At 44.1% G+C, this 9,596-nt stretch overlaps 1 protein-coding gene across 3 annotated transcripts in view; it reads left to right on the top strand.

The window, feature by feature from the left end:
• ebf2 (EBF transcription factor 2) overlaps window positions 1-9,596 on the top strand; it is a 28,628-nt gene that overhangs the window by 7,223 nt on the left and 11,809 nt on the right. For all 3 annotated transcript variants that reach the window (XM_035659032.1, XM_035659031.1, XM_035659030.1), the window contains exon 6: window positions 385-478. In XM_035659032.1, coding sequence (XP_035514925.1) covers window positions 385-478 — 94 coding nt within the window. The remainder of the gene's footprint in view (window positions 1-384; window positions 479-9,596) is intronic.

Below are 9,596 nucleotides of genomic sequence, written 5' to 3'. Positions count from 1 at the left end.
GCTGGGTGGCCAGCAGGCTCCTCGGACAGGACTGCTGACGAATGGTAGGATGTTGTGGGATGGTGTGTGTGTGTGTGTGCGTGCAATGAAGCTGCGTGGGGGTTGAGTTTGATTTCGAAATCAATGTGACAGATTGCCTGGCTGGCTTTTCACTTTTGAATGGTCTCTCACTGTTTGTAGGGTGTGTTGTTGTACCTTTTCTTCCTCTTTTATTCTTTTGTCTATTCTTCCCCTCCCCTCTCATGCCTCCTTTGTGTGCTCCTGGATCTTGGCCGACTGCGGGGCAGAGTAGTCTGGGCCTGTGGATGTGGTTGGACCAGACAAATGATGGCTCCTCCTGTTTAATTTGTTGTTTTTTTTAACTCCGCTGACTTTTTCCCCTTTTCTTTCTCTTTAACTGCCCACTCAGCCGCTGTTGTGAGAAGAAAAGTTGTGGCAACCGAAACGAGACGCCCTCTGACCCAGTCATCATTGACAGGTAATGAGATCAAACCACGTCCCTCAAACAAGCACCTCTTCATACTAAATGTTCAAGTTGCCCTTTCTTTGTATATATGCACCAACATATGCTGAGCTATGTGCTGAGATTTCGCCAATCAGCTGTTCCATTAACAACAAAGTTAGAAGCAGAGCCAAGTAGAAGACCCAGTTACAACATGTGTGGGCTGGATGCATTTCTACTGCAGTGTTAATGGTTCTGTGTGTATTTCACATATAAATATTAATATGTGCATGAACCCATCACATATAAATATTGATATTTCTAACATAAGAAAAATCATTCTTAGTAGTCAGTTACAAAGCAGGCTGTAATATTCAATACACTGTATATGTGTTTCTTCAGCTTTCTGTTTATCTGTTGATCTATCTCCTCGCCTGCTGGGATCTGTTTCAGTTTGGTCACTCATTGCGCTGAACAGCCGACATTGCACCTGAAACCTGCCAAAAGCGTAGATTTCCTTTTATCAGAAGCATGTGGATCTACCATACCACCAGACAGGCACATCACATATGTAGTAAATGTTCACCCTGACAGCCAGTTATCAGGCTTAAAGGGGGATGACCACCGCCGTAATCAGCGTGTGTGAGGGCCTTCACGTCCGAGGGATTTTGCAGGTCTCGCGCTGTCTGCCTGGCATTAGCCAGTGTGATGAATGCTTATAAGCAGACCGCATGTGAAATACTTTCTCTGTGATGTCATAGACATAACCTTCATCTTCTCTCCCTCCCTCAATCCCTCCTCTTCTCTCTCCTTCCTTCTCTCCTTCCCTCAAATAGTCTGTCTAGAAAACATTCACTTCATATACGTCAAGGACCCTTTTCTTTCCCCTCCTCAGTTCAAGCTGGCTGGCTGTTGACAGTGTGTCTCAAAGGATCTCCGCTGAAGATAGTTTTCATATAACGGAAAAATCGGGCTGTTGTCTTTTGAATTTTCCCAGAATACTTTGGAGCAGCTGGTTTTCTCATTTACTGTTGCACATTACTCTCACAATAACCCCCTCCTCAACCCTTTTATGCTTCCTCCTAACATGGCTAAACCTCTTCCAAATTTGTTTGTGAGTAGCCCGGCAGCGGGCTGGTGAGGAGAGAGCGATCTATATCTCTTTGTGACTCCCTGTGTGTGTGCCTGTGTGTGTAAATGTGTATTTGTGTGTGTCAGTGTGCAGGCCAGTGTGTGGCTGTGAGGATTGATTTAAATGGAATCATTGACCTACTGTACTCTCTAATCACACTAGGCATATCCCGTCCTGATGTGGGCTTCTCCCTCTTGACTGACCTGCGAAATCCTCTCCTTGGGGAGCAGCCTATTAGCAGCCAGTTAATTTCTGATAAGCCAATGGAATTTTGCGTGGCCCTGTGCCCTCTTATCCCACCTTATGTGCACTTGCCTGAAAAAGTAAAAAGATTGACAGGGCAAGATGTGTGTGTGCGTATGTTCGGAACATGTATACACTGTTTGTCTGCACAAGAACGGATGTATATTTTCGTGTGTGTGTTTATTTATGTATGTATATGGATGTATGTGCGATTGTGTATGTGTCTTTGTGACCCCTACTTTGACCTTTTTCCTAGTCACTGCTTGGGTCCTAAATTATTCATGTGTGCATGTGTGTGTGCAGCCTATGTGTATTTGTGCATGTGTGGGTCTCCAGTTGTGTATGTGTGTGTATGTGTGTGTGTGTGGAGACGGTCTGTTTCTGTGGCTCCAGTAATCAGCCTCCTGCTCCCAGCCCCAACACCTGTTCTCCAATTAACATGCAGCGTGCTGGGGCCCTCTCTCTCCTATCGCCCAGCCACTGCTTTCTAGCCTTTTCCTCCTCCTTTCCTCTTTTCCCTCTCCCTCTCAGCCCCATGCTCCCCTTCCTCTCCCCGCCTTGCCTTGTATCTGTACTTCTGCACACCCCTCTCGCTCCTTTCCACTCGCTCCTACTGTGCACTTACTTCTTAACTCCTTATTGCTTAATTCCCCTGCTCCTCTCTCTCTCTCCCCCCCCCGACTCCTTCCCTTTAGCCTGTCTAATTTTGCCATAATTAGGCGGTGTCATTAGGACACCTACCCAAGCACAAGGGAGTTTGCAATTCCCCAAACGGCCCAAACCCCCTCTTTTCTAATCTCCTTTCCATATTGTTTCAGTTTTCTCTCCCCCTTCTCCTGCTGCTGCACCCCCCCCTCCGCCTCCTCTTCTCCCTAATCCTGATTTGAGTGAAAGGAGAGAGAGGAGATCACAGCTGATCCATAGGGAGGGGTGAAGGGATAGAGGGTGGAGGGACCGAGGGATGAACAGGGCAAGGGCAGTCGTTGACAAAGAGATGACTCTTAAGTTGCCTATGGGAGAGAATTATCTAATGCCCCACTGCCTGCTGTGTCTAATAGTTTTACAATTGTCTAATCTTAGCATTGGCGAACTGCTAAACTCGCAGGCCTGATGTGACTTCTCTTATCTTTGACTGATGGACTGGTTTATTCAATGATAGGTTAGATGATTGATCAATAGATATAGGTAGAATGAGTCCTCTGGGCATCATCACCATAAATCCTCACTAACTACTCAAACTCATGCAGTCAATCTTACTACTACTTTTCTGTGTTGGCCAGTATGTTTGATAGTTGTCTGATTGTATAGGTCATTTTGAAGCAAAAGAGGCTAAATGTTTGCTGCTTCTCAAAAAGCTGCTTTCCTTTACTCTCTTTACTAGGACACCTTTGAATCTTAAGCAATTAACCTCAATATTCAAAATACCAATCAATTAAAAAATGTAATCAGACCTGTGTCTGATACTGGTATTTTACACCAATCTTTGTTGCTTTCAGTCCGTAAAGGTTGTCTACTCTGAGAAGTTCTCAGAATTAACCCAGGCAGATCTGTTAATGGTGGGATTATTACCATGCTGACCTCTGACCTCAGAGAAACTATATTGGTTCTGGGCCAAAGCTGGCCTCTGTATTTATGAGTGAACCATGGGTTTACAATGGAGACAAGCAGATGTCAGTATTAGTATTGGACGGTGTGCTTTGAATGGGAGGGATCAGTGCCCGGTGTGAGTGCGTGCTTTTATATTTGGCTAAGAAGCTGGGATCGATAGTTGGTCATAAGGAGTGTGTGGAGGGATCCATCGTAAGGCAAGACCTTTTTTAAAGCGGGGTGGGAGTGGAGGGGGGTGGGGGTGATCAATGGCAAGCACTATCTCACTAATTGATCGTGTTTCCAAGAGGGGTCTTTTTTAACAAGCCTGCGCTCAGAGAAAAGAAGAATAATCAATAGGAATTTTCCAATGTTGTCAATATGGCTCTTTCCTCCCCTAGATACAAAATGAGCTCACAAAGACTCACACATACTCATTCATATTAGGATTTGATATTTGAATGCTGACCTAAAACACTAACCCTGTGCCTGGAATGTACAAGAACCATAGTTTTTTTTCTTTTAAAAAGTACATTTTTCTTTTGGAGTGTATTATTTTACTATTTCAACAATGATTAGTTGTCCTGGGCGATGGCTTGACTTCAGATGCTCGGCTCCAAGAGGAATCCATTACTCTTAATCTTAGGTTGTGGGTTGTATTGATCTGTTTGTAGTCTTGGTTCTAGTTATGTGCATGTACCACAGCTTTGTTTTCAACTAGTCTGTGCAGGGCTTTTTTTTCAGTCCTAATCGATGTGTAGTAGATGTAGCTTTAGTTTCAGCTCAATTACAAAATTCCCTAGTGGAATGTTTATTATTGCAGTTGTTATTTGTTAATTCCTTATGCTGATATTTGTTCTCAAACCTATTTTTCCTGCAAAAAGATATCTCACAGTATGGTAACGTACAGGCACACATGCACACAGAGTCTCAAATCTGCAGTGCCGTAAAAATGTAGATCCCTTTTTTTTATAGTTCTTTACGGATTAACACTGTCTGGACAGTTTGACAATAAACTATTCAGAAATCATTTGTTGGTGTATGTAAATGTCTGGTCTCAACCAGTGTGGTGTCTCAAAGAAGCAGTCTGACCATCTGTTTCAATGTTAGTTCATCCACCTGCTTGTGCTTGCCGTCTTTAAGTAATTTTAAAAAAATAATACTATATGAGACTTTTGTATGTGCTTCTGAATGGCTTTTTCCACTGCTATCTACCTGCTCTTACAGCAGGTCTGATAGTTTCTACTTGTACTGCTAATGGTGGGGAACAGCGGCCTCTTCATTCTTCAGCGTCAACCAAAAAGAAAATAGAAACTCCAAGTCTTTGGGAAAAGAACATTAAACTATCAGCCAAAGAATAAATGCAGCAACATTTGTTGGACTGTGTCAGGGGTCGAATTCTTCCCCTTTCCCAGATGCATACTCATGCACTGCCGCCAAGTCGCCCTGTTAGGTCATCATATATGCACTTGAGAGTTTTATGTGTGAGACAACAATATCATTTTAGGAGATTGTTTCTCATACTCACAGTATAAGATTATCTTTTAGATATAAAGTGAAACTTGTACTGCAGCTTTCTCTGTTGATGCTGGCACGCTGTACCTTTACTGTCACTACCTTTTCTATCACATTTCCTTAAAGATGACTTGTCTGAAAGTCTTTTAAGAGGTGAAAATCCTGTGGGGCAGTGCTATGATTGGTGTAAAACTATCCCATCTTTTAGCCAAGAAATAATGAAAATAAATTGAAAAGGATTTTAGGTTCAGATTTTCCACCTGGTTTGATATATTTTACTGTGAAACAGGATGTTGAGATGGGACAAATCATCAGTAAGGGGGGATGTATATGAGAAGTAGATGAGAAAAAGACTGCAAAATGGTCTCTGACAATAACTCCTCCTCCATCATCCAACTTACAGAGGGTGTAGAGGAGGCACATTTTTATCCTCCATTTGGCTGCAGAAAGAGCTGCAGATGACATTGGCAAAGTTGTTGCAAACAGCAACACTTTCAGACCCACCTTCAACTGTGGTTATTGCTGCTATTGATGTTGCTGTATTATTTTATATATTCTAAACCAGTGTATTCGCATTCAGCGCAGTCTCAAAAAAACTCTGGCACTAGGTTTGCTGCATAAGTTGCACCAGTTGTAGTGAAATGTTACTGTAGCATGAAATACGTTGCTGTGGTAACATGGAGTTTAGGATACCATGCACACTATGTTTTATGTATTCCAGAATGTAATTTGAATGAATATCTTCCAGCCAGTCAGAAATTAATATCTTAACTGTACTATGTTCTACTGGATATTATACTGACCCGGGTATAAGCAAACTTAGCTTTACAGTTGTTGGAATTTACTCCGCATGTGTGTGAGTGTTGCTGGATCGCACTTACAAGACATCACTCTGATGCTGATATTGATATGTATGCATAAATTACCTGTCTCTCACACATACATACATGCACAGAGATTTAGTCAGACACATTGGTCTCTTCAGTCCGCTGTCACAGGTCTCTCCAGGGTGGGCTAGTACTGTCCAGTCCCTCCAGACCCCCTGTCAGCGAGCCCCTCAGGCAGGGGGCCAGGCAGCGTGGCGACAGGGCCCTGAGGCTCCAGTGCACACTGCCTCACACAGCGGAGCGGCACACAGGCTGGACCACTGAGCAGCTGGCACAGGACCATGGGGATGGCTCCTCCCTTGGGGCAATGCAAGGGGGAGAATGACACAAAGACAGACAGGGAGGGACGATGCAATGTCTAGAATATCAAATTCACTGACAGGTACCGCTTCAAACAGTGAGAGCCTCACTCAGAGTTAGACTAGTGAAAATGAGTTCAGGGACCTTTTGAGGGGCTCCAGCTTTCTGCTATGTGGTCTCATGTGAACTGGGAAGATCCTGGACTCCAGTGTGCACAGGAAGTGTATAATGAGTAGTAGGTTATGAGCCGAGTTTGTGTTTGGTCACCTTTGCTCTTCTTCGGACAGTGTTAGCTGTTGTGGCTTGAACCCTGACACGAAGAGTAGGCCTGGTTTGTTTTCTTTAAGAGAGCCTACATAGGGGGCAGTCGGAAACAGAGAGCAGTGGAGAAATGTTTTGACAGGAAATAGGAATGGACTACCAATGGACTAATGTGGAGGAACAGCAGGGGGACTTTTAGAGTGGGTGGGATGCAGAGAGGATGGAGGTGGGGGATTAGAAGTTTTGAGTTGCAGCTCAATGGCACTCTGAAAGGCCTTGCTTTCCCAGAGTAGCTGGGGCAAACCCTACTATTTGTCTGGCCACTAATAGGGTTCACCTTTGGTTGAGCAGTGTAGAGATTAAGTAGGGGCACTCAGAGGATCAGAAGGGGGCAGATTAGTGTGATTTAGAGGTACTTCAGATCGCAAGCAAGTGAGCGGTGTGTGGTTATGTGTGTGTGGGATTTGTTTGTCAGTGGGTTTATTTTTCATGTGAAATTCCTGCATTCACCATTTATTTTGTAAGGGGATCTTGTATCAGTGTAACCAAGCTCTCGTATGTGTGTGTGTGTGTATGTGTGGGTGGGTTGGTGTGGAGTCAGAGGCCAGTTAGCACTGGTATTTAGGAACAAGGGCTGTTTTCTTTGGCTGGATGTTGCTGCTGTGGGTGGAGCCGTGAGGGTGTGTGTGTGTATGTGTGTGTGTGTGATGGGGATCGTCATCTGCCTCTGTTAAAGTCTTAAATTTCACTAATGACTTAACAATGCCCCCTGGTGCAAGGCCGGCCCCGCTATAGCCACCTTGTTTGTTTGTTTGTCTGTTTATCTGGACTATATTCCTCAGAGGAGTTAGATTTCTCTAAAAATTCTCCACCCTTTCACTTTTTGAAAACATTTCCTAACACTAATATTTAAACATCTGCAGTATTTCTTAAATAGAATTTGATTAAGTATCTCTTTTGGCTTATGCTTGAGGCAAAAGTTATTCCTCCTGTGGGACAAGGAAAAAGCAACCAGGCAAAGACATTGATATACAGTTTTTATACAATAAAACAATACTGGCACTTTATTTACACCATGCAAACACAAAAATATGACATGAATACTTGTGAACTGAATTTCTGAGTATAAAGTTGAAGCAAAGCAGAAATCCTCCCTGGCTCTTTTGTGTTTTGCTGGCTGAATCATTAATGCAACAGATGTTGTGTTTTCCTCATCATGGTGGAAAAATAAAAAGTTAAAGGAAAATAAGAACAGCAATATAACAGTTGCAATGTCACTATAATCCTCTGGATGCGTGTATATGTGCGTCTATGTGTCAGTGTTTGTGTGTGTGTGTGTGTGTGTGTGTGTGTGTGTGTGTGTGTAATGGTCCTGATGAATCTGTCAGGGCTGAGGGCAGGGGGTGATGTGACTGCTGACAGGCTCCCAGCATGCATGCTGAGAGCCCCAACAGTCTGCGTGCCCTCCCTTCAGCCCCCCCATCACCCGGCTCCCCTTCTCCTCTCCCAGTCCTCGGCTCCACACATTTGCTGTGTATTAGCCACGGACAGTAAATTACAACACCCTGGACCTCTGAGTGATTCCATTCCCATCTCTTCACACGTTCCTCCTCTCTCCCTGCAGCACCATTATCCAGCTCACCTTCTATGCGTCTGTCTATCTCTCTCCTTTTCTCTCATTTTGATCTGTTTTCCTCCCTCTGTCTGTCATATTCGTCCTGGCTCTTCGACTCCCTCAACCCTGTCAGATTTCTCTCCCCTTTCTGTCTTTCTCTCACTTCTGTTATACTTCTCATCCTCCGTTCTTCCATTGTGTCACGCTACACAGCGCTCCCTCCCTTACACATCCCCTCCGCTCCCCCTTTACTTTCTTACAAGCAGGTCCCTGTTGTCTAGGCTTCACAGGTTTCTCAGCAGCTTCTCTCTCTCCCGTCCTCCTTCCTATCCCTATCTTCCACCCTCTCCTTCCCTCCCCCTCTTTGCCCCCCTCCTTCTCTCTCTTTCTGGAAACAGATGTTGTTTGTCAGATCTTATCATTACTGGCTAATTAAGAAGACATCTCTTCTCCTTCTGTTGTTGCTTCTCTTTCCTCTCCTCTCCCTCTCAGTGGCATCCATCCCAGACTCATTGTTCTTCTTTGAGAAAGGTTTGGGTCAAGCTTTGATATACACGTGTTATTGGTAAATCTGATTAGTGGATGATTGATTGAAAGGGTATTGACAGAGCAAGCTTAGTGTTGCCGTATTGCAGACGACCTCCTGGTATGTTTGAAATCTGTTCAGCTATATAGGGTGCTCCGTGTCTCCATTTGACAGTTGAGAGTATATTTTGAATCCTTGTCCCTCAGGACACACCAAGCATGCTGGGAGAGGTGAGGCCACTGATGGGACTTCTATTCCCTGTCCTGGTTGTGAATTCATGTTCTCTAGACTGACTATATATCCATATCCATCTATTTGGCAGGCTGACCAAAGTCCCATGTGGCCGAGCTTTGTATGCAATCTATGCTTTTGGTTAAGCTTGGGAGACTGAAACATTAATTCATTTTAAATTGTTGAAATGCGCATTTAGCAGCCAGCGAGAGGTTATGCAGTAAAACACTTTAGCACCCAGGAGAAACCTCATTGAAACACTCAAGTGCCTCTTGTGTACCCTTCCCATCATTCCACTTTCTTCCTCTCAGCTCCGCTGTGCCTCACTCACTTTTGCGGTGGCAAGCCTGAAGGTTTTACAGCGCTACCAAGCTCTATAAATCAGCACTAGTGGTTTAAATGTTTGGCTTTGTCACAGTTCTCAAGTTTAGAGGCGGGGTGGGCTGGGGCCGAGGTTGCAGGGGTGAAGCCAGCCTGGGAGGCAACGGAGAAGAGGCCAAGAGGGGCACAGCCAATCCACCAGACAAATGTATAAAGAGCCAAGTTCCCCGCATGTGCTCGCTGTCTCCCTGAGACTATAGTCGATTTACTCATTATTCTCTTAACACTGATCAATAAGACAAGGTATTTGCATTTTCTTGATCTAGTGCAATTATTTTAGCAGGGTTTACTGATACCAAACAATACTTTGCTTAACAAACTTAACAAAAAAGTCTTAAGATCTGATATCCAGCCTGTCCAATCAGTGATGTAACTAAGTACATTTATATTTACTACTGTACTTAAAACAGCTACAAGGAACTAATTTAATTGATTTCAAGGGGAATCTGACCAAGTGACCCAGTGGCAGGCATTAA

This window comes from Morone saxatilis, unplaced genomic scaffold, assembly GCF_004916995.1.
Source record: "Morone saxatilis isolate NCDOM2014 unplaced genomic scaffold, NCSU_SB_2.0 Contig16, whole genome shotgun sequence".
Classification (NCBI taxonomy): Eukaryota; Metazoa; Chordata; class Actinopteri; family Moronidae; genus Morone; species Morone saxatilis.
The sequence above is the reverse complement of the archived record's forward strand: the minus strand, read 5'-3'. Positions and strand labels throughout refer to the sequence as shown.